The 25738-nt window shown below is 38.5% G+C and overlaps 1 protein-coding gene across 1 annotated transcript; it reads left to right on the top strand.

The window, feature by feature from the left end:
- Nucleotides 1-1525: 1525 nt before the first annotated feature.
- nfx1 (nuclear transcription factor, X-box binding 1) lies at nt 1526-24171 on the top strand. The gene is made up of 23 exons (XM_062441507.1): nt 1526-1725; nt 3102-3911; nt 4857-5018; nt 5339-5416; nt 5579-5684; nt 6480-6551; nt 6653-6792; nt 6905-7004; nt 7097-7314; nt 9379-9476; nt 9569-9599; nt 9697-9779; nt 13303-13411; nt 13557-13694; nt 14563-14642; nt 14739-14969; nt 16510-16583; nt 16666-16767; nt 17661-17798; nt 18582-18648; nt 23207-23352; nt 23449-23553; nt 23665-24171. Exons 1-23 carry the CDS (start codon nt 1707-1709, stop codon nt 23738-23740), a joined length of 3183 nt encoding a protein of 1060 aa, XP_062297491.1. The 5' UTR covers nt 1526-1706; the 3' UTR covers nt 23741-24171.
- Nucleotides 24172-25738: the final 1567 nt, after the last annotated feature.

Below are 25738 nucleotides of genomic sequence, written 5' to 3'. Positions count from 1 at the left end.
CATGATCTGATTAAAAACAACAGTAGGCTAGAGTTAGAGTCTGCACAATGTCAGAAATGAATGCATCCTATAGTAAACACAGCCGTCACTTAGAAAGATGGATACAATAGATTTTCTGTGAGTTAAGTGAGTGTTACTATATTCATGTCACATATAGGTTTTCCAAAAACATTTCTGAGCCTGTCACTGTCAGCAGATTGAATATAATTTCGGTTTTGGATCTCTGAAATTACAGGTTAGATCCCTGGTTTTTATGGTTTCTAGCTCTGAGAGAATGTGTGGTTAAGTTAATTGACCTCTTAAATAGATTCAGTTCATTCAAAAAAACTCCATTCGCATCAAGTTAGTCAGGTTTTATAGAGCTATCAACCACACGCTACTGAAATATGCACTGTAATATGCATGTAATGCAATATGTAGCTATAAGTAACAGCAACGACTTCCCTTTTTTAAACCAACTTCATCTTTATCTGTCATAATATCTGCATAAATCCTGAATTTGATCCCCAATCCAGAGAGTTCATAAACCTTTCTGAACCATCCAAAGTTGTTCAGGTTGGACGACTATGATGTTTAGGTTGCTCACTTCAAAGTTAGATATCTTACAGATTTGTAAAGTCATTATATATACTCAAAAAGCAGCCTATTTGTCTCCACAGTTTAATTTTTTCCCCCTCATCACCCCCCCCCCGTCATGTCGTCATTTCCTGATATTTTTTCCTCTGTTTGTTCTGTTACTTATTTTTCATTTATTTACTGTAATAAATGGTCTTGTGTTCCATTACGTTTTGCATATGTTGAAAAAGTTCATTAAAAAACCACTTTAATTAAAAAACAGAGGGAAAAAATGCACAAATATAAGATAAGATGTATTTTTATTGATCCCCCCATGGGAGAAATTCAAATTAACACAGCAGTACAGGTAGCAGCATAAGGGTGAAAGTGATCAAATAAAATACTATATACAGTAAACAAATGTGTAAATAAATATGCAATAAATAAATATGCAATATGCAGAAGCTCCTGAGATTAGATAGATGTGTGCAATGTTCCTAGGATTTACATAGTCAGGACAACATCAGTCTTTTTTAGTGGAGGGATGCAAAAACCATAATGTATGTTGCACAAATATGCAATTCATAGGTGATCATTTTTGCCACATCTCATTCAGAAAGGCTTCTGTATTTTGTTGATGTGTGCAAACCCAAACATGAAGCGCCACCTTGTGGATTTTCCTGCAGTGTTTTTTTTCTCATTTAAACATTTTTGTACGCAGGGAGCATTGAATGGGTTTATGTTTTCGCAGTTATAAATGTTAACTTGCCTCCTTTATGGTTCAAACTATTTCTTTAAAGCTGTTGTGTTGTCAAATGTGAGATTTATACGCGGGAAAATAGTTTTCTTCGATTATTTTAAGATGAAAAAAATCCTTTAATTCTGCTGGATGTAATCACTTTTATTTTGAAAGTACTGACCGGAAGTTCCACATTGGCTAGCTTTGAGCTAACAGTGATAAGGTCATAAGGCATAAAAAAGAGGCTGTTGCTGCTCTTTTAGGGGGGATTGCTCTCACTATAAACATCCAGAGCAGAAGTGAAAAGGTTGATATTGTTGCTGAAGTCCTGTTAAAGGTTGTCATCTCCCAGAAAACTGCTTGTTTTATCCCTAAAAGTTGTGGCGTGGGAGAAGAAACCAGCTAGGACTGAATGGCTGAAGGCTCCTCAGGTAACTAACACGCTGTTTTAAACTATATAATATAGATAAATGATGAGTCAGTGGTCACTAAATATATTAAAATAGGCGTCTAGTGTTAAAATATGACTTGGCTTACCACTTTAGCTCGCTCCTTGACGTGTTGGTAAAGGTGTTAGTGTGCTAGTTTCATTAGCTAGCTGGTGTTAGCCATGGTTTGAACTTTAAGCTGATTTGAAAGCTGATTTTTAATTTAAGTCACATGTTAACTTTACCATTGGCGCCTTGTGTTAGCTGAGCGTGTGTGTGTGTGTGTGTGTGTGTGTGTGTGTGTGTGTGTGTGTGTGTGTGTGTGTGTGTGTGTGTGTTAGTCGAGCATGTGTGTGTGTGTATGTATGTATGTATGTGTATGTATATATGTGTGTGTGTACCATCATTCAGGTGGCATGTGACTGGACTTTGAAAGCCAGCACTACATCTGATATGACTTTAATAAAACAAAAACAACCACTAGCTACACAGTGATGGTGATTATTATTGTGAGTTAAATAGAAACTATACAGAAAATGAGTAGATCATTAGATGGATACCAGGTTTCATTAAGTAGTAATAGAAGTAAACATAGTTATTTTATTCTTATTTTCATTTTGCTCCTCTCCCTAACACGTTTTTCATGTTTTAAACCAACATTCAGGAGCCTTAATAAACAGTGACTAATGTTTTTCTTTCTGTAATCATTCCTCCTCTTCATACTGAAATGATGAGTCATAATAAATTTACAATGTAAGTAAATGGGGCCAAAATCCACCATCAATACACAGCTTGAAACTGATGTGCTGTACACACATAAAGTTTATAGCTATTTTTTAACTCTTGCCCCTCCTTTGGCTTTACATGTACAGTGTAGTTCAAATACAAAGCTGTCATTATAAGATAAGATGCATCTTAATTGATCCCCCTTGTGAGAAATTCACATTGACACAAGAGTACATTAGGAAGAATTTGCAGCGTAAGGGAGAACGTGCACTAAAAATTTAAATCAACAATAAAAAAGACAAAAATAGGATAAAATAATATACTATATGTTGTAAACTGGAAGTAAATACATGTGCAATGTATCATAATATACTTGAAGTGTCAGACTGATTAAAAGACAGTAATTAACAGATGAAGAAGTGATGAAAATAATTGTTTACAGTGGTTATTTTTCATTTTTGATTATATGTAATGTCTGAAATCTTTGTTTTTTTTTTATCATTCCTGCTATTAAACATATCTACTGTGACTGTGTTTGGTTCTGATTATTACACACACACACACACACACACACACACACACACACACACACACACACACACACACACACACACACACACACACACTAACTCTGACAGTGTCTCCATTTTCAGATCCACCTGACCTCAATCCAGATGGGACGTCCCATCAAAAGCCAAACCAGCACAAATCCAGACGGGGTCGACCGAGACACAACAACGACAGAAACCTGAACGGTAACAGATCTGATCCTCCTCAACAGCACGGATACTTTCACCAAGGCTTCGGCCATAATAATTCACACTATGCAGCGCCTCAGCATCCTCCCTACGAGGGAGACGATGGAGGCAGGAGGAGAGGTAGAGGTAGAGGGAGGAGGGAAGGGAATAGAGGAGTAAATGGGAACTCTGGACCACGGTGGCAAAGACCAGGAGGTGCGGGCGGCTTCCAGTCAGGTCCACATCCCGGCGTAGATGGACCTGATGTGCCAAACTGGAGGAGAGAAGACACGGGAAGAAACTTTGAACATACCAACGAGAGGAGAGACCACGAAAAAGGCACTAATGTAAAGGAGAGCCACACTAACACCAAAGGAGAAAACTATGCATCAGAACCCAGGGAGAGGACGCAGAGGAGCAGGACCGGTCCGGAGTCAGACCCCCAACGTGACGACCACCAGAGGAAACGACGGCACGGACCGATCAAACCGCCCAAACCGCCGGCTCATCAGGAGGAAGTGTGCTCGGAGAGGGGAGCCACGGGGCAGGATAATCCGGGACACGGCAGGTCTGAGAGAGAGAGAGAGAGAGGCTCGGGACGACACACGCCGGTCCAGTCCAGAGGGCAGAGAAGACCGCACCATCACCAGAACCACCACCAGAACCACCACAGGCCCGGACAGAGGAGCTGGAACAAGATACCAGAGAGCAAAGAGACTCAGACCGGTAAAAACTATCACCAATCTCTTTCACTTTTTAACCATATTTCTATTAATTCTTAAACTTTATTCAGCTTATTTTAAAGAGACAATGCAACTTAACATACAGTAGCTCCACTTCCACTCATTATATGATTATAACTATTGCTAGTTTCCAGCTCCAGTTAATAGTCCAGGAATAACTGGGTCAATGACATGATGCAACCCAGAGTCAATTGGTGTAACCAGTGTTTTTCCATAAAAATCTGATTATATACACAGGAAAATAAATGTGAACTAAAATGTGGAATAAATATAAACCCCTTTTAGCAACACAACAGTTGTTTTTAAACACATTTTACATCATGTGTCACAATTTATTTAGAAAAACTGGTTGTTTTTAGGATATAAGTTTAAATGTAGAAATACTCCAAAAATGTTTCTTTTCATTTGATGTCTTAAATGAAGTAATTATCTGTATAGGTTCAATTAAATCCTTTTTTTTTTTTTTTAAGTATGAGTATATACAGTACCAGTCAAAAGTTTGGACACACTTTCTCATTGATGTGAATGGGAAAGTGTGTCCAAACTTTTGACTGGTACTGTATATTTATTAAAAAATGTCCTGCTTCCATTACATACATTTATCACAAGTGTTTGATCACCACATTGCAAAAAATGTGCATTTTATGTACATATTCTATATATATATATATAAGATTATCAGCCAATATATTGCTATTGGAATTTTTTTACTCCCTAATATTGGCATCGGCCCCAAAAATCCAGCATCCGTCGGGCCCTAGTATGAGTGTTTCTTGCATTGGGCCCACTATCTTGTAATTTAACATAATACATTTGTTATTAGTGATTTGGAAACCTTCCTTTGAGTTTGATGTAGCTGCCAAGAAGCCTCTTCTGGGTTAAAGATGTTAATCAGATGTTCTCTCTCTCTGATGTCTAATCTCCGCAGGGTGTCTGATAGAACAGCTGTCGGGGGAGAAGTACGAGTGCATGGTGTGCTGTGACGTCATCCGGCACATGGCGCCGGTGTGGAGCTGCCAGAGCTGCTTCCACGTCTTCCATCTGAACTGCATCAAGAAGTGGGCTCGATCCCCGGCCTCTCAGGCAGACGGTACGACCCCTTAATGAATGCACATCTGGATGTTTACCGTCTGCTCTCCTCTGCAGCGCTGACCTAGACTCTTCTGTATGTATGTGTGTGGGTGTGTGTGTGTGTGTGTGTGTGTGTGGTCTAAATAGGTCTAAATGTGAATGTGGCCCCTTCAATAGAATATAAAAACAATGCAGCTCTCATTGTGTGAAGTTCCTGCTGCATCAACAGTGTATTGTTTTGCACAGCAGGAGGGGCCGGTGGGGATATCTGCTGGTCTCTTTACAGATAAAGTTATATATAATTTATGTATTTATCTTTCAAATGACGCTGTTTTTCAGAGTCAGCTGAAGGTTGGCGTTGTCCTGCCTGCCAGAACGTTGCACCAAAACAACCAACGTCCTACACCTGCTTCTGTGGTGAGAGATTTGTGTCATTAGAGCAGTTTTAATTTAATTTAATCAAATGATCTAAAAGTCTAAACCCTCTCTGACATTTTTAAGAGCTCTATTAGCTACAAGTTTGTCTGTGAAAGTGACTGAAACAAGATGATCACTGTTTATTCTGTGTGTGATCTGCAGGTAAAGTGACTAACCCCGAGTGGCAGCGCAGTGAGATTCCTCACAGCTGTGGCGACATGTGCGGGAAGAAGAGGAGCGGAGTGGACTGCAACCACCCCTGTAACATGTAAGCCTTTAAAAAGCCATGGGGGAAAACTGCATATTTATGGTGTTCAGTTTTGAGGGAAATGCTCCATAAAACAATAAGCTGTTAGGAATATTTCAAAGATTAAAAGATTCACAAAATATGAAGAAAAATAAATAAATAAATACATAAATTAAAACGGCCACAGAGGCACGTAGAAGGAATGAGTCTTACACAGAGAAATAAATCCATTGTCCAGGCAAGCATGAAGTTTCTTTCAGTTTATTTAACTATTTTCTGCAAGCAAACAGAGAAAGAACAATGCAAAAACCCTGCTCGCTGGTCTTATACCTGCCTACCTATAAAAATAGATTCACCTTTGTACATTCAAAACAAAAGCAGTAACCAGTACTCAAATTAACTAAAATGATACTAATGTTATAATCAAACTAATTCAGCGATATTCTTCAAAACAAATCTTGCAATAGGAACAAATAACTCCAATAACAGGTTTTTGGGATTAATGCAGCACACATGTCATTATGCCAGTTCAGCCATTTTTTTAATGTCATGAGACGGTTGAGAAGGAGCAAGATATAGTTTTTAAAGATCTAGGAAATGTAGGATTTAGTGTTTTTGGAGCTTGAAACAAAGACTAAAGACAAAAAGTCAGGATTTATCAGTAGCTGCTACTTTGATTTGGACCCTTCTTCTTAAAATAACTTTTTTTCAACTTAATTTAACATTTCCTTAAAGTTTATATGTCACCAACCCAAAACATGAATGTACAGGACAATGATTTATTTAAACAATAATACTGTCTGTGTCTCCCTCTAGCTTATGTCACCCTGGACCGTGTCCACAGTGTCCGGCCACTGTGACGAAATCCTGCACCTGTGGAAGAACCAGGTACTCCATCATTAATCAAGTGTTAATGTCTCTGTCTGTGAACTCTCTTCTGTCACCTGGAGTTTTTACACCATCTGACTGATTGAAGCGTCTCTTCTCAGTCAGCCGATGCGCTGCGGCCAAGCTACGGTGCTGCAGTGTGACAAAGTGTGCGGCTCCGTGCTCAACTGTACTCAACACACCTGCGCTCAGGTTTGCCACGGCGGGGCGTGTCAGCCGTGCCAGCTGCAACTTCAGCAGGGTGAGTCTCACTTGGCGCAAAATACTCTTGACTGATGAAACCGTCCTGCAGTGTTTTTGTAAGAACAAATAACTGAAAATCATCTCTATGCTTTTAATATGTTTGCGTGCAGTTTGCTACTGTGGCGTCACTTCTCGTAAAGTCCTGTGCGGGACGGATAAAGATGGATTTGATGGTTCGGGACATTTCTCCTGCCAGAAAATATGTGCAAAGTAAGTTAAATTCATCACACAGAGCACTAATAATATCCGCTGTCGGTTAATATTAAAGCATTTATCTCAGTCTGACGCTTCTCTCTGTTCAGGATGCTAAACTGTGAAGCTCATCGGTGCCAGCAGGTGTGTCACCGCGGCCCGTGCCAGCCGTGCCCTCGCTCGCCGAGCCTGGTGAAGACGTGTCCCTGCAGTCAGACCCCGCTCGTCAAACTACTGGAGCTGGGCTACTCCGAACGACAGAGCTGCTCCGATCCCGTTCCCTCCTGTGGAAAGACGTGTAACAAGCCTCTGGCCTGTGGCTCCAGCGGTAAGGAAGAGGAACTGTGAAAATACCCTCACAAAAGATCTGAAGCTAACAAGTAGGGAAAATGTGTAATATAATAAAATATATTCTAGTTAGCAAACTGCTCAAATGGCTTGAGTAAAGCTGAGAACAGTATTTGAGTTCAACAGGACATGATTATGACATGATTTCCTGTGTGATGCATCAAATATTGTTTAGTTTTTTCTCACTTAAACTTCTTAAAATGGTAAAAAATACTTCAGAAAAACCATTAAATGTCATCGTATTGGTTATCTGTCCAAATTTAAAGACACACTTTCCCATCTGTCATCTTCAGCCTCAGGGTTTGACTTCCTCTTGCTGATCGTCTTTATCATTAGTTTATACCTTATTAGGTATAAATCACACAGTGTTCTGCCCACAAACCTCTGGCCCGTGGCTTTAGCGGTGAGGAAGAGGAAGGGTGTGTGAGTTCATATAGTTTGTCATCATACAGTGTAACAGATGCAGGATGGGAACTGGAAATACCCTCCCAAAAGATCTGAAACTGACTATAAGTAGAAAAAAATGTAATATATAATATATATTCTAGTTAAAAAAACTGCTCAAATTGCTCGAGTAAAGCTTGTTGACTCATAGATTTAAAAACAGGACATAGTAGTGACATAATGTTGAGTTTGATGCATCGAATCTTTTCAGTTTTGCTCACAAAAACTTTTTTAAATTTACACATCATGTCAGCGTAGGCATTTTCCTCCCAAATTGAAAGACTTCAAGCTTTTTCATCACGTCATGTTAAGCCTCAGGTTTTACTTCCTCTTGCATGTTATCTTCATCATTAGATTATACTTTTTTTTTAAACCACATTTTTGCAACACAAACTGTGTTTCTGCCAACAAACATCTGGAAGAGGAAGTGTGTATGATGAAGCTCAAATAATTTGTCATAATGCAGTGTAACAAGTGAAGGATGGGAACTGGAAATACCCTCCTAAAAGATCTGAAACTGACTACAAGTAGCCAAAATATGTAATATAATGATATATATTCTAGCAATAAAACTGCTCTCATGGCTCGAGTAAAGCTTGTTGAATCCTAGATTTAAAAACAGGACATAGTAGTGAGTTGGATGCATCGAATCTTTTCAGTTTTTCTCACTTAAACCTTTTAAAATAGTAAAAAGACACAAAGAGAATTTAAATATCATGATGTCAGTGCAGGCATTATCCACCCAAATTCAAAGGCTTTTTCATCACGTCATCTTAAGCCTCAGGTTTGACTTCCTCTTGCATGTTATCTTCATCATTAGATTATACTTTTTTTTTACCACATTTTTGCAACACAAACTGTGTTTCTGCCAACAAACTTCTGGCCTGTGAGGAAGAGGAAGTGTGTGTTTGTGATAAAGCTCACATAATTTGTACACATCATACAGTGTAACAGATGAAGGATGGGAACTGGAAATACCCTCCTAAAAGATCTGAAACTAGAAAAGTAGGGCGGGGAACATATGTAACATGTTAATATATAATCTACTTATAAAACTGCTGAAATGACTCGATTAATAGTCATGTTGACAAAAAAAACAGGATGTGGTAATAACAGTATTTTCAGTGTGAAGCATCGAATATTTGCAGTTTTTCTCACTAAAACTAAACCAAACAAAACACAAAAGATCTGAAACTGACTATAAGCAGTATTGGGGAGATATGTAATATGATAATATAAATATTCTAGTAAGACAACAGCTCAAATTGGTGGAGAATTCAAAGAAAAAAAAAACGTTAAATATCATGATGTCCGTCCATATTTAAAGAATTTTCCATCACTATATGACTATATTTCTGCCATTTTGCACGACTTCATGATGTCTTGATTTCCTTTTGCACTTATAATCTCACGCTTATATATATGTATGTTCTTCTTTTCCCTTCACCATTTTCTGTTCGGCTGCTGTTTTTAATCCCCCTAAACAAAAAAGGCTCAGCGCAGTCTTCAACCTTAAATGTGTTCAAACAGGATGTGCGTTATCTGGAGCCTGGCAGGCATTGTTCTTACAGTTTGTGATGAATCTGTGTTTTTTTTTTAGACATTATCCATCTGTGTGAGAAGATGTGCCACGAGGACAGCTGTGGGCCTTGCTCCCTGACCTCTACTATTAGATGCAGATGTGGATCCAAGACAAAAGTGAGCGGAAAAAAAAAAAACACCAGTAGATTATTTGTCATGTTGTTTTGTTTTATTCTCGACAGTTTAAACACCTTTTTTTTATTTAACAGGAAGTCCCATGTGCCATAATCCAAAAAGAAGGTGAGATTTAACCACATCCAGATTATTAAATACGCCTGTTTTTTCTTCTGTATTTGACTCCTCTCTCTTTCTTTCTCTTTTTTTTTTAAACTTCCAGATGAGCTCATCTTTACGTGCGAGAGACGCTGCAACAAGAAACGCTCCTGTGGTCGACACAAGTGTGGCGAGCTGTGCTGCGTGGTGAGTGTTCAGCGAGTTCGGGTCAGTTTTTATACAGTCGCAATATCTGCAGAAAGTGTTTAATAAACTGATATTAAATGTAAGCAAAGAAGCAAAAGAGAGTCAGCCAGACTTTATTTGTATAGCACTTTATTACACATACTAAAAAAACAAACTAAACAAGAAATAAATAATGACTCAAATAATAACAGGAAATGAGGAAAAGGGAAAATTGGGACTTGGTGATGTTGGGGTTGAATTTCAACAGGTTTTATATTACAAACAATGTGAAACTGTCACATTAACCCTCCTGTTGTCCTCGAGTCAAGGAAGGATGGAAGGGAGGAAGAAGGAAGGGAGGGAGGAAGAAGGAAGGAAGGAAAGAAGGGAGTAAGGAAAGGAAGGGAGGAAGGAAAGGAAGGGAGGAAGGAAAGGAAGGAAGGAAGGACGGAGGAAAGAAGGAAGGTAGGAGGGAGGGAGGAAAGAAAGAAGGAGGGAGGGAGGGAGAAAGGAAAAGAGGAAGGAAGGACAGAGGAAAGAAGGAAGGAGGGAGGAAGGAAAGGAAGGAAAAGAATGAAGGATGGAATGAGGGAAGGAAAGAAGGCAGGAGGGAGGAAGGACAGAAGGAAGCAAGAAAGGGGGATGAAGGGAGGAAAGAGGAAGGAAGGAAAGAAAGAGAAGGAAGGAGGGAGGGAGGAAAGACAGACGGAAGGAAGGAAGGGAGGAAAGAAGGAACAGTCAAAACAGACGGAGTCAATTTGACCCAGGAGGACGTCACGAAGGATAAAAAAGTAAACAAAGAAGCTAAAGACTCGACCAGGGCTGAAAATCAATCAATTAATCAATCAGACTTTATTTTTTATAGCACTTTTCATAAAGTATTTTATATAGTGAAAAATGAAACAAAACACAACAAGAAATAAATAATGACTCAATAAAAACAGAAACGGAGGAAACGCTATCATAAATAAAGAATGAAAGTGCAAAAAATTCAGAATACCCAGATAAAAACGGAAGATAATAAAAGATTAATAATAAAGTAAAATAAAGTGGGTCAAACCAGAAATGTGAGGTTGGATATTAAAAGGAAGAAAATAAAATAATAAAACAACTAAAGAGGAAATGTGAGGAAGTAAAACCAGACATAAAAAAGGTGGAAAACAATCAGGAAATAAAAAGGATAGACTAAAACATAAAATAAAAGACAGATGAATAAATAAAAGAAAGTTCAATTAAAAGCCAGATTATAAAAAGGTAGGTCTTTTAAAAAAATATCAACACTCTGCTGCTGCCTTCAGATCTTAATCCTACAAAAGAAATGTGGAAATATTTTAACTGTTAAGCTTTGTCACAAAAGATTTATTGCCTCATTTCCATTTAAATAACTTTTTTTTCAGCCAATTTCAACAGACGCAGAGCGAGCGGAGATACAGCCAATCTGAATTCCTCCCAACATCTGTCACGGATATCATAATATTTGAGTGATTTTTGGAGCAGAAAATATCACATAGTTCAAAATCTGCTTATTCTCTATAATCAAGAAAGCGGCTCTGTAATCTAAATAGTTTAATGTGTCTGGTAACAGTTGGGTTTGAGAGTGATGGATGGATGTTTGATGATTTTCTCTTTGTTTAATTTTGCTGCTGCGGTCCAGTAACAGGAGTCAGACGGCGGCTTTGCCCTCTTTTTTTTTTTTTTTTTGCAGGCAGCCCAAACACCATCTGGAGGTGACACTAAAATTAGGTCTCAGCTTGCAGCACACAAACCGCTAATAAAAGGATTGAAAGTTTATTATATATTTATTATATTAAAGGTCGCACAGTCAAGCAAGGAGAGGCAGCTTTTATTTATATGGTGCATTTTATACTCGGTGTGCTTTAACCCTCCTGTTGTCCTCGAGTCAAGGAAGGACAGGAGGAAGGAAGGAAGGGAGAAGGAAAGGAGTAAGGAAGTAGGGAGGGAGGGACGAGGAGGAGGAAGGAAGGAAAGGAGGAAAAGAGGAAGGAAGGAAGGAAAGAAAGGAGGAAGGAAAAGAGTAAGGAAGGAGGGAGGAAGGAAAGGGGGAAGGAAGGAAGGAAAGTAAGGAGTAAGGAGGGAGGGAGGAAAGAAGGAGAGGAGGAAGGAAAGGACAGAAAAACGAAGTAAAGAAGGAAAGAAAGGAGTAAGGAGGGAGGGAGGGAGGAAAGAAGGGAGGAAGGAAGGAAGGAAGGAAGGAAGGAAGGAAGGAAGGAAAAGATTAAGGAGGGAGGAAGGAAAGGAGGAAGGAAGGAAGGAAAGAAAGGAGTAAGGAGGGAGGGAGGAAAAGAGGAAGGAAGGGAGGAAGGAAGGAAGGAAGGAAAGAAAGGAGTAAGGAGGGAGGAAGGAAGGAAGGAAAGGAGGAAGGAAGGAAGGAAAAGAGTAAGGAAGGAGGGAGGGAGGAAGGAAAGAAAGGAGGGAGGGAGGAAGGAAGGAAAGAAAGGAGTAAGGAGGGAGGAAGGAAATGAGGAAGGAAGGAAGGATGGAAGGAGCAAAGAAAGGGAAGGTGGGGAAGAACTAAGGAAAAATTAAAGAGGGAGGAAGGGAGGAAAGAAGGAACAGTCAAAAGAGATGGGGTCAATTTGACCCGGGTTTACAGATTATGGGTCAGACTTGGCTGTGTGATGATGGTACAGTCATTATATTTAAAGGAAGTCTCGACTAAAAAAACAACATGAGGAATCACAAAGAAACACTAGAGTACTCTAACCAGTTACTTTTCTCAGAAGGTAATAATGTAATATGATTAATAATAAGTAAGAATAAAACATAGTACAGAAAAATAGAAAGAAAGAAAACCAAAAGCTAGATTAAAATAGAGCATAAATAATGATTTGCATTAAATGTATTAAAAGAACAAACAGTCTAATGAAAGATTAAAATGTAAAGAGCTCAAGAATAAGCACATGAGAAGAGAACCTGGATTAATACAAATATTCACCTTTTGGGCTAATTTGGGGATTAACACAAAATGTCTGCCCCTCTCTCTATTGCTCTCTCTCTTTTTCTCTCTCTCTCTCTCCTCTCTCTCTCTTCTCCTCTCCTCTCTCTTCCTCTCTCCTCTCTCTCTCTCTGTTTCTCTCTCTCTCTCTCTTTCTCTCTCTCTCTCTTCTGTCTCCTCTCTTCTCCTCTCCTCTCTCCCCTCTCCTTCTCTCCTCTCTCTCTCCTCTCTCTCTCTCTCTCTCTTCTCTCTCTCTCTCTCTCTCCTCTCTCTCCTCTCTCTCTCTCCTCTCTTCCTCTCTCTATCTCTCTCCTCTCTCCTCTCTCCTCTCTTTCTCTCCTCTCTCTTCTCTCTCTCCTCTCTTCTCTCTCTCCTCTCTCTCTTTCTTCCTCTCTCTTCTCTCCTCTCTTCCTCTCTCCTCTCTCCTCTCTCTCTCCTCTCTCTCTCTCTCTCTCTCCTCTCCTCTTCTCTCCTCTCTCTCTCTCTCTCTCTCTTCTCTCTCTCTCTCTCTCTCTCTCTCTCTCCTCTCTCTCTCTCTCTCCTTCTCTCTTCTCTCTCTCCCCTCTCCCTCTCTCCCTCTCTCTCCAGACCGTGGAGCACAAGTGTCCCCTCGTCTGCGGCTACAAGCTCATCTGCGGCCTCCATCGCTGCCAAGAGCCGTGTCACCGTGGAAACTGTGAACCCTGCTGGCAGTCCAGTGAGTCCCGCAGTCATTTCCAGACTGAACACACTCGTTTTCACATCATCTTTTGTTTAATTTCTTTCCTTTTTTTATATATATATTTATATTAGGCGTTAACGTGTTGACACTGCTCGTTTCCTCACTGCTTTGTTTTTAAAAGGTTTCGACGAGCTGACGTGTCACTGCGGCCTCACCGTGTTGTACCCTCCCATCCCCTGCGGCACCAAGCCACCAGAGTGCAAAAACCTGTGTACTAGACGACATGAATGTGACACCCAGGTGAGATTTAACGATAATCGTGAGGATTAGGGCTGGGCGATTTATGGCGATTTAATTTAACTTTTAACCTCGATTACGATTAATGAACGATTATGTATTTTCACAGTTTCTTTTGTTTTGTATTTTACACTGCTGCCCTCACACATGAGTATCTTTAGGGAGTGAAAATAATGATGTTTTAAGGCAGGGGGCTCAAACATGAGGCCCGTGGGCCAGAACCGGCCCGCTGAGGACTCCAATCCGGCCCACTTTCCTTCCTGTCTTCTTTTCCTTCCATCTTCCTTCCTCCCTTTCTTCCTTCCATCTTTCCTTCGTGTCTTCTCTTCCTTCCTTCCTTCCTTCCTTCCATCTGTCCTTTCTTTCTTTCCTTCCTTCGTGTCTTCTCTTCTCTTCCTTCCTTCCTTCCTTCCTTCCATCTGTCCTTTCTTTCTTTCCTTCCTTCGTGTCTTCTCTTCTCTTCCTTCCTTCCTTCCTTCCTTCCTTCCATCTGTCCTTTCTTTCTTTCTTTCCTTCCTTCGTGTCTTCTCTTCCTTCCTTCCTTCCTTCCTTCCATCTTTTCCTCCTTTAGGGAGGGAAAATAATGATGTTTTAAGGAGTGACGCTGTGGTTAATGTCTAGTTTACATGATCAGAACTATGTAAAGATTCTGGTTTGGGTTAAAATGATCACTGGAGACAAGTTTTCAAATATCCTTAAAGATATGCAACCTTTGCTGTCATGGCAACAGTGAAAACCAAGATTAATTGACATGAGCAAGATTAAGTCGATTAGAGTTTCTAAATGTCGGTTTTGATTATTTTTCGATTAATTGCCCAGCCCTAGTGAGGATAATATTAATAATAATAATGATGATGAGAACATGCTGCTAATATTTATCTCTCGTTTAGTGTTTCACAACTGCCACAGTGACGAGAAGTGTCCGCCTTGCACATACCTCACTCAGAAATGGTGCATGGGAAAGCACGAGGTGACGTCTCCGAGCAAATTCACACATATATTTCAATTTTTGTTCCTGTTATTTAAATTAGATTAAAACTTTACCCCTCTGTTTTTGGACCCAAAGCAACGCAGCAACATCCCGTGTCACCTGCAAGACATCTCCTGCGGCCTGACGTGTAACAAAGAGCTGCCGTGTGAGTCGCACCGCTGCAAACGCATCTGCCACCGGGGCGACTGTTGTGCAGAGGGCGAGTGCCGCCAGCCGTGCACGCTGCCTCGTGCAGAGTGCGGCCACCCGTGCGCCGCTCCCTGTCATAAAGGCAGCAGCTGCCCACGAACCACCTGCACTGCCAAGGTACAGCACGCCAACAGCTGGACCTCCAGTTGTTGGAAATGGATTGCTTAATCTTTGCAGATGTTTTATTTTAACCCTTAAATGCTGTTCATATTCTGCACCCTCGCAGTATGTTCCCCTCATAAAAAGTATTAATATCACATTTTTAACCACAGATGGGTTTAGAAAGCATCAATAGTCGATCTGACTGATCAATAAACAGCTCCTGTCACACAATATCATGTCCTATTTTACCTCAGACATGAAAATATAACATAGCAATAATGATTGAAATGTCTCTTTTTGGTAGTTTTGAGTCTCTTTAGTCACTCCATCTCATAGTTGCTATGGTAACTAGATGGCAGCTGTTACTCAAACTAACTGTAGGTTGTTTTTAGTCATTTGTATGTCTCTTTTTGGTAGTTTTTAGGTTTCTTTAGTCAATTTAAGTCTCTTTTTGGTGGTTAAACGTTATTTTATTGAAAATGTAAAATGACAAGAACTTTATGGAGCTGTGGGGTTTATTGTATAACCATTAGAGCCATCAGTCTTCACTGTTACATCATAAAAAGAAATCCTCATAACTACTATCTTGCACAAGCTGTCAAATGTCAAAGCAGTATGTAAGGGGTTAAATCATCTTTATCAAACAATGTAAATTAATTCAGACGTTCAGCAACAAATTGCCGATTATTTTAAAATATGTGAAAACGTCGGATAGACAAACATAAACACAGCTTTGTTATAAAAGGAAAAGCAAATAGATAATAAAAAATAAGGTTAAATACATAAAGCATAACATCAATACTTTAATGTATCTTAATCAATATTGATTTTTGGAAGGTAGGCCTGTCACAATAATTATCGACGTATCGTACAATAACGTAATTATCATAAAAGTAGTTGTATTATTGGAAAGGACCTTAGAGAGAATTTAGCTTTATGTATGTCAAATATCTCTGTTGCATCTTTGCAGAGCGTCTCGGAGGATTAATGCGGAGTTGAAGCATATTATCCTCACTGTTAAAAGCTTAATAACTTATTGATATACTGTAATAACCAACTGTTACTATAGTAACTTATCACCTTGGAAAGAAATACCCCCAATTTAGGTAATAAGATAACTTTATTAGTCCCACATGGGGGAAATTTACATTATTCCAGCAGCAAAGTGGATAGAAAAAGATTAAAAAGAGCTTCAATAGAAAGAATAAAGAACAATAAATAATAAGTAAGTAAACAAGCGATAAAATATGTAATAATTTCAGTTCTATGAATGTGTCATATCTGATAATTACAGGTTATATTCAACAGTGCAGCTGTGTGTAATTGTCATAAAAGGAAAACTACAATGAAAACAACAACAACAACAAGTCAGTGTTGCAGTTCCTTTTAAACTTCAAGAGCTCAACAAATAATAATAAAAACTTCGCACAGCTGCAGGAATTCCTCACGTCTGCCAAGAGTCGAACATCTGAGAGAGAGAAAAAAAGAAAAGAAAGAAAAGTATTTAATAAGAACCATCCTCGCTGTGAGCTGATGTCTTCTTACCTTTCTTCAGGTAGCGCTGCAGTGTGAATGCGGTCGAAGGAAGGAAATGGTTGCATGCACCGAGGCGACTAGTTCCTATCAGAGGTCAGTTTAAAGTCTCTTGTGTTTTGTTATGATTTCATTTTAAAGCTTTTTTTAATGTCATTTTAAATTATCTGCACGACAGGTATGCAGCGATCGCCATGGCCAGTAAACTGTCTGACATGCAGCTCGGAGACTCCATGGACATCGGCCCGCTCCTCTCTAAGAAAGAGCGTAAAAACACCAGGTTGGTAACACAGAGGAGGAGAATGGTGGCTTTTAAGAATGAGGACAAAATATTTAATTCAATGATTGTTGAAGATACAAAACTAAGATTTTAAACAGCAAGTTATCAGGTTAATTTGTCTTTTTAATTTATTTTTAAACTACTTATCTTTACTCTAACTTTTAATAAACTTTCTCTTTTTTTTACATTTTTTAAAAAAATTTATTTATTTTACTTAATTTAATTTTTTTCTTACATTTTTATCATTCTTATTTTTATTTTTCCTTTGTAATTTATTCATTGTTTTTATTTTATTATTTTTTTTTTTTATTTAATTTTTTTATCTTGTCAATTATTTTACTTAATTCAATGTTTTTTCTTACATTTTTAATATTTTTATTTTCCTCTTTCGTGCATTGGTCTCAATTATTTCTTTGTAATTTATTCTTTCTTTTAATTTTTAATTTATATTTTTTATTGTTTTATTTTCTCTTTTTATTTTACTTTACTTTATTTAAACCTTAAAAAATGTTTATTCCCTTTTTCTTTATATTATCCTTCTCTTACACTTGTTCTGTCTTATTTATCATCATCTTACTCAACTTTAAACTACACTAACTTGTATTAAAGGTGCGATATAACTAACATTTGATTGATTTGATAAGTTGCTTCTTCCGGTGACGAAGCCCTGAAATATTCATATGCATACAAATGAATTTCCTGTTCACTCACTCAAGACTTTTTTTGTTGGAGCATTAATATTTAAAAACTTTGAGATAAAGCATTTCATTAATTTAAAGCTGCTTTTAACACGACTCATTCAGAGCTAAGAGCGGAGAGTAAATGAGTTTTATATGTAGTATGTTGGTATATTATACATAAAACTTGAGTATAATATATGTTTGTGTTCTCAGGCTTGAATGTGACCAGGAGTGCGCCACTTTGGAAAGAAACAAGCGTCTGGCGGAGGCTCTACAGATCGACTCGTCCTCCGACCCGTTCAACGTCCGCTCCACCTCCATATACAGCGACAGCCTCAAAGATGACGCCAGGTCCGTCCGTCTTTAACACTCATTCATCACCGGCTGTTGATTTAACCTTTGTGTCGTCCGCCCGGGTCAAATTGACCCCGTCTGTTTTGACTGTTCCTTCTTTCCTCCCTTCCTTCTTTCCGTCTGTCCTTCCTTCCTCCCTCCTTCTTTCCTTCCTTCCTTCCTTTTTTCCTTCCTCCATCCCCCTTTCTTCCTTCCTTCTGTCCTTCCTCCCTCCCTCCCTCCTTCTTTCCTTCCCTCCTTCCTTCCTTCCTTCCTTCCTTCTTTCCTCCCTCCCTCCTCTCTTTCTTTCCTCCCCATTACCTTCCTTCTTTCCTCTGTCCTTATTTCCTTCCTTCATCCCTTCCTATTTTCCGTTCTCTCTCCCTCCCTCCTTCTTTCTTTCCTCCCTCCCTCCTTCCTTCTTTCCTCCCTCCCTCCCTCCTACCTTCCTTTCCTTCCTTCTGTCCTTCCTTCCTCCCTCCCTCCTTCTTTCCTTCCCTCCTTCCTTCCTTCCTTCCTTCCTTCCTTCCTTCTTTCCTCCCTCTCTCCTTCTCTCTTTCTTTCCTCCCCATTACCTTCCTTCTTTCCTCTGTCCTTCCTCCTTCCTTCTTCCCTCCTTTCCTTCCTCCCTTCCTTCCTTTCCTTCCTTCCTTCCTCCCTCCTTTCCTTCCTTCTTCCTCCCTTCCTTCCTTGACTCGAGGACAACAGGAGGGTTGATGCATCAGTTTTGCAGATGAAATACAGATGCAGATAAACCACCATAAATAACACATTTATCCTTCTTCTTCTTCTCTCTTCCAGAAAAGACCTGAAGTTTGTCACCGAGGTCGAGGAGGAGATCAAGAATCTTGCAGAGCTCGCTAATAAGGTGAGACGATATATTAGTGTCAGTGTGGAGATGTGAACAGTTTTTTGGGTGACGTCTCATGTGATGTGATGTGATGTGAAGTGAAGTGAAGCTCCCTCTGGTGGCCACTTTGGGAGTCTGCAGCTCTTTGGCAACAAGCAAAAACATTCACATTTCAATATTATCAATTATTTTTACACCTTAGCAACACTTTAAGATAATCTAACAAGCACATTTAAAGCCTCTGCTCAGCTAATAAATCCAATATGAAGTCTATTTCACATCTATAGATTTGAATAATGATAATACAGATACTGTTATTCTTCCCAAGGACATTTCTCCGCATGTCGCAAGCAGCTGAGAATAAAACACTGCAAGACAGATTTATAATAGCAGGTGAAGCATTTTATAAAAGGAGAACATGAGTCACAAAAATACAGCTATATACATTTAATGAGCACTTCATACAATATGCATAAAACAGCAGTGAACTGAGGCCAAAATCTGCATTAACTTATTAAAACCTGACATGTCATTTGCTATAAAAGATTACTGTATCTAATCCCTAAAAGGAAATATTGATTAAAAAGTACAGATGTGTGTTTAAAGGCTTCTTGAGGCCTTATAGAATAAAATAAAATAGAATAATTTATTGTCATTTTACAGGTTTATACAATTAAGTTTCTGCTGCACTGTCTGAGTGAAGCTCAAATAGAAAGAGAGACTTAAAAAAAGATGTAAAATTTAAGTTAAACTCACATAAACACACACACAAGTTCAAATATACATACACAGTACTTAGCACTAGGTCCCGACTTATACCTGGTTTTTGGGGCCGATGCCAAGACTGATATTAGGGAGTTAAAAAAAATTCTGATATTAATATTTATGCTGATAATTTTACAGGATATATATTTTTTTTTTTCTAATGTGGTAACCAAACACTTGTGATATGAGATATGTAATGGAGGCTGTGATATTTTGCAGTTTAACAACAAACATAAAATTTTCTGGGAATTTAATGTGTAAACTTGAATTCGAAAAAAACGTTTAAATATACATAAAACGAGGCCTATATAGCTTTAAAAATAATATCGGCACATATCAGATAGCATCAACACCGATACCGAAATATCTGTGATAGACTAATATCGGGTGAATGATATATCGGTCGAGCTCTACTTAATACCTATATATACAGCCAGATGTTGCTTGTATTGCACTAGTGTAGCAGTAGATGTATTGCACATAGTAAAAAATAAAATAAGTATATTGCACTTAATAATACAGTTTTCTATTCAAACTAACTCTAAAAAACTCTAAACTAGATTATTTTTAAATATGAGCTTGGTTTATAACATTTTAAATAGTTTAGCATATCCTCTAATAAGAGATTATATCATAAAAATCACACTAAATGAAGGCAGTCAGTATTTTCTATATAAAAGCCACAACTCATTGAAAAGCCCCATCTGATGTCATGAGGGGCTGCGGCTCCATCAGCACATTTAAACCCAAATTAAAAACTCTACATTATATGTGATGTTGCTATTCTGTGCATCTTTGTATTTTCTATGTTTTTAATATCAACCTGCTAAAGTTACAGCACATAAAAAGCTTAGATTTATGTTTAAAACTGTGCCAAACCCACTTTAAAACAATCACTACAACATAAAACCATTTACATCTAAATCTAAAGTCACCACAGCTTCCACATTAAAAATACAGCTGTTGCAATCTTGTCATCACTTCTTCTGCATTTAGACCCAAAAAAACGTAAGATGTATCGCTGTTTTTTTAAATATCTCAATTTTAGTGGGGAAGTAGACGTATAAATCTTCAACCCCGCCGCAGCTTTACATCGTTATCGTGTTTATTTCTGACCCAGTTGTTGTATTTTGGGCTTTTTCTGAGCTCGGTCAAATCCTCCGGCGGACCTGCAGCAAAGGAACCAGCTGTGTGGTTTTCTTTTTTCTCTTTTCCTCGTAGATTTCTGACGGTGAAGCCTCGTCAGTAACCGAGACTAAATTAGTAGGTACCTCGTGGGGCAGTTACAGAAAAAAAAAAAAAAAGCCTCAAGTTCCCTTTTTTTTTTTTGAAGATGTGTTTGATGTACTGAGGCTATCAGGAGGGCTAAATATAAAGTGTTTTTAAAGTTTTATTAAACCTACTTCGCTGACTTCATTCTCTACCTTTTGGCCTTCCTGTGTGGGATTCTCTCCCCCCCCCCCCCCCCCCCCCCCCCCCCCCCCCCCCCCGTCTACCTCTCCCAAAAATAACAAGCTTATTAAATCATCTCCTCTATTGAAACTCTTTGCTATAATACTTTCTTAACTAGCTTCTGGCAAAGAAAGTGGAGCCAGGTTAAACACTGAAAATAGGACACACACACACACACACACACACACACACACACACACACACACACACACACACATACATACACACACACACACACACACACACACACACACACACACACACACATACATACATACACACACACACACACCTTACATTTATTCATTTTTTTAATCCTTTATTTTATTTTTTATTTTTCCAATGTGTGTGTGTGTGTGTGTGTGTGTGTGTGTGTGTGTGTGTGTGTGTGTGTGTGTGTGTGTGTGTAAAAGGATGTATCCCAGTTTGAGGCGCTCTCTCCTGCAGATTTATCCTCACCGACATGTTTTAAAAAGGAGCATCTTGCCTCTCTTTAAGACCATTTACAAGCATGATATTAATAATAATGATAATAATGCATTTTATTTAAAGGCGCCTTTCAAAGCACTCAAGGACACCTTACTATACACACATAAAACAACAACAGTACATCAAACATAATAAAATGAGCAAACATTGAAGTGGAAGCAATTATACAGAAGATAAATATGAATGAGACTACACAGTCAGTGCCAGTATGATGATGCCAACACGTGATTACAACCTTTTTAGTTCGAATAAAATAAGAAAATCCATCTTTAGTTTGTGTGCAGCAGAATATCTGAAACCATGTTCACCAAGTTCAGTGTGTAATAGAGCAACACATAATGCTATAATATCCTAATAGCTGATATTAAAGGTGTTTAAATGTAATTAAAGAATAAAGATAAGAGGGTAGTTTTTTACAATTGGTGGTTAGCACTGCTACCTCACAAAGAAGAAAAACACTTATATTAGGTTAATTATCCCATCAGTGCCTGTGACCGAGGTACTGACATTAGTACCGTATCCATTAAGGAAGTTACTGGTAAAATTTAGGAGGTGGGAACTTTACAGGAACGTCCTTTCAGCCGTTGCAGAGTATTAACGTCGATAGGATCCACCAGACTCTGGAGGTCATGTAATCATTCTGCAACAGTTTCGATTGTTGCGTAATCGCTTATTTTGGTGCTTTCTATAAACCAATCAGCACCGAGTCGACCTCAAGCCCCACCCAGGAATTTTCAGAGCCACATTGAGTACATACCCAAAGGCAGGGATTTGTTTTGCCCCTGTAAAAGTTTGGGGAGATTGTCGTTCAGGGGCTAAAAACTGTAAATTACCCTGAAGTTCCTGCAGTGGAAACGGCCCCATAGACCTGGAGTTGGTCCCCTGGATGCTGCAGAGCTGCTGCCCGCTGCTCCTAATATTTAGGAAGGGTTAAATGAGACTGAATCCAACTGTGTGACAAATAAATTACCTTTTTATATGATAAACAACTGTCTGCTAAGGTGGACGAACCCACATTTTACTTTAAGTCGACATCTCATCACTAAAACGTTAACATGCTGCTACGACGACCTCGACTTCTTCTCTGTTTTGGGAATCTGGTTGCCAAAAAAAAAAAAATCAATAAAAATGTTTTTATAGATATCGATCTTCCCCTTTAAGTTTCCCACTTTTACTTTTCCTCTGAGGACGTGTTTATTTTCAGGCTCAGGCGCCCTGATGTATATACGTTTGGTATTGTGATACCTGCTTTTATATAAAGAGCTCACGAGACACTGAACCTCACACAATATAAGAATGGATAGTAAATTATATGTATGTTTATGGAAAGGAAGATTACTTTCTCTCGCTGTGTCACAAGAACTGTGTTTACGAAGGTATTTAGGACTAAGTGGGTCAAATATGTAAATGCTCTCATCTTCCTGCCCCTTTAGTTTCATATAGATATGTATGTTAAACCCTTTTTTCTTTCTTTTAAAAACATATTTATCTAATTTCTTCTTTTCTAACCTCTTCTGGACTTACTTAACACATTTTTATTGCTCTTATATGTGCACACTTACGGTAATTGCTCCCAAATTGCACAGAGTTCTTAATAAATCTTGGTAATTTATAGACGGTGAAAGAGATGAAGAGATGATATCTACCTCTGTTTGTTATGTGCTTGTATTGCAATCTTCAGTCTGAAAGATAAAAAAGTGTTTAAACTGTAGTAATGTGTCTAAATTTGTGTCTTAACATTTGCACTTTTTGCATAATAAAGTTTGGAGTAAAGAGACAGAAACGGAAGAGAAGAGCGAGCTGCACAATAAAAGCAGTTAAAGCACATTTTTTCTTTGTCTTAACGGACGTTCATCGCTGTCGTCTGCAGGGAAAACAGGCGAAGAGGAGCCACTGCTTCCCGCCGATGAACCGAGAACACCGGAAGATCATCCACGAGCTGTCCGAGGTTTACGCCGTTGAGAGCGTGAGCTACGACAGCGAGCCCAAACGCAACGTCATCATCACGGCCATCAAGTGAGTATAAACGTACAGGAACATATCGGCAGAAGAGTCGAGATTAGAGCTTTTAAGGATGTGTCTGTGTATCTCTCTCCTTCCTTTTTTTTTAAGGGGGAAGTCGGTCTGTCCGAGCTCAACGTTGACGTCTCTGATCGAGCGGGAGACGGCGGCGAGGGCCCCTCCTCCCATCGCTCATATCAAACAACACAGCAGCAAGTAAGTAGCGTCTCCTCTGTGGTTTAAAGAGGATGCATTTTTTAAATTTAACTCTACTGTACCGGCTTCTGACTCCTTTTCTTCTCCCTTTTTTTTTTTTTGCTCTTTTAGGGCCGCCACTGGAAGCAGTTGGTCGAAGATGGTGAAAGAAGAACCTGTGATAGATTATTTTGATGTCCAGGATTAAATATAATAGTAATAATTAATAAAGACGATGAGGCCAAAAGGAGGTTCATAAAACATCATCAAACATCGTCTAAATCTGCCAAAATTAAAAAAGCTCTCATCTTCACAATAAGAGTTCTTCCGGCTTTTTCCTAATCAAATAACTCAAATATCTCTTTAAGATGTGATCGCCCTCCGGGGAACGCTCACTTCACTTCACAGCCTGCTTGTAAATCTCAGAGGAGGAATTAAACGAGTCTCCGGGTCAAGTGTTCCCCTCCTTCCTTCCTCCTCCTCCTCCTCCTCCTCCTCCTTGTTGAATTTTTTAGATATTAAAGTCGGATGGGAGACTTCTGCATAAATCCTTAAAAAAAAGTTTAATCATTTTGAAAAAGCTTCTGAGTGTTTCTTGTTCTTCTCATTTGAGCCAATTCAATAAAAAATGAATTATTCCCTTTACTTTTTAAAGGACAAACTTGTTTTTATATGAATTTAATGCATTCGCTTCAATATCTAATGACTCCCCTGTAAACTGAGTGCGTTCTCTTTTCTTTTCTTCTTTTTTTTTTAGCTCCTTGATCCTTTTTCTTGTTCTTTTCTTGCTGGTATTGAGCCAATAAGGCGTCGGTAGTAAACCTCTACTGATTGAGTTTGTGTGTGGTGCAGGAGTCGGGCTGCACTGCGGATAGAAAGCAGATGTTTTTGCTGCATTTAGGTTTTTTAGTTTTTTTTTAGGTCAGACTCACCTGTGGATCTGACAGGAGACACATCAGCAGGGTGGATGCTGGTCAGGATTACAGTTTAGACCCTGAACTCACCATAAGAGTTTAGACACTGACTCAGATTTGAGACACAAATACTAAAACTGATGCTTTATGTACTATTTGGTCAAATAAATATCAGTCAGAGTAGTGAGAAACAGAAGGGAAATGCCTTCAAATAGCTGCTTTTGTCCCATCAACAGTCCAAAACCTGAATATATTTAATTTACTGTCACATAAGATGAAGAAAATCAGCTATTTCTTACAATTTAGAAGCTGTAACTTCATTTTTTTGTGAGCTACAACTCAAATAAAATACTATTTTTTCTCAAAATGATCTTTATGAGTTGAATACAAGTCATATACTATTGATTATTGGTGAAGGTTGTGAGATATATTAAATTAAAGTGTCATATTTAGGGTTGCAATGTTTAATTAATTAGAGTAAAAGTGTCAAACTGGCAGGTTTCAGCCTCTCAGATGTGAAAATTTTAAGCTTTTCTTTGTCAAATATAATCTTGATTTTCTTTGAGTTTCAAACTTGGTCAAACAAAAGAAGAAATATGAAGACGTCGCCTTTTACTCTTTATTTCTAATCAGTAGTTTTCTCTATTTTCTAACATATACATTTAATTTGCTAATATCCAATAATTTTTCATAATGTAAAATTTAGATGCTGATATTCAGGGGTGGGAAGTCATTACATTTACTCAATTATTATACTGAAGATCTTGTACTTTAATTGAGTATTTCCATGTGATGCTACTTTATACTTCCACTTCACATTTCAGAGGGAAATATACTTTTACTGTAATACTCTAACTACATTTTATCACTAATACTTATTTACTTTTACTTAATTAGTTATTTTTTCAATGCAGGAGTATTTTGACATTGCAGTACTGATATTGGTATAGAGTATTTCTTCTACCTCTGCTTATATCTGCAGTATTTCTTCATGGACATGTAGTTTTTTTGGTGATAATTGTGCAAAATCTCACATTTTGTGCAGTTGTGTTTGTTAGGGAGCTGATTCTGCTGCTCTTTGTAGTAAACAGGTTTTTTTTCAGTGCTTTTCATATATATAGTCTCTTTGTTCTTGCTCTCTTTATATATTCACAACCTTTGCTATGCACAGAATAACCTGTAGGCAACATTTCTCACTCCTCTGCTGACACAAAAAGAAAAATCCACCATCGGACCCTGATAGAAAACCCACTACATCACTCATAACACTTATGTACTTTTACAGTAAAGTA

The sequence above is a fragment of the Scomber scombrus genome, chromosome 20 (assembly GCF_963691925.1).
Source record: "Scomber scombrus chromosome 20, fScoSco1.1, whole genome shotgun sequence".
Lineage (NCBI taxonomy): Eukaryota > Metazoa > Chordata > Actinopteri > Scombriformes > Scombridae > Scomber > Scomber scombrus.
Note: the sequence above shows the minus strand (reverse complement) of the source record. Positions and strands in the feature narration are given on the sequence as shown.

Bases quoted from the DNA above. Each gene is read 5' to 3' on its own strand.
- nfx1 (XM_062441507.1), top strand. The intron at 3,912-4,856 runs GTAAAAACTATC...TAATCTCCGCAG, and splicing joins GAGCAAAGAGACTCAGACCG to GGTGTCTGATAGAACAGCTG. The intron at 16,768-17,660 runs GTTGGTAACACA...TTGTGTTCTCAG, and splicing joins AAAGAGCGTAAAAACACCAG to GCTTGAATGTGACCAGGAGT.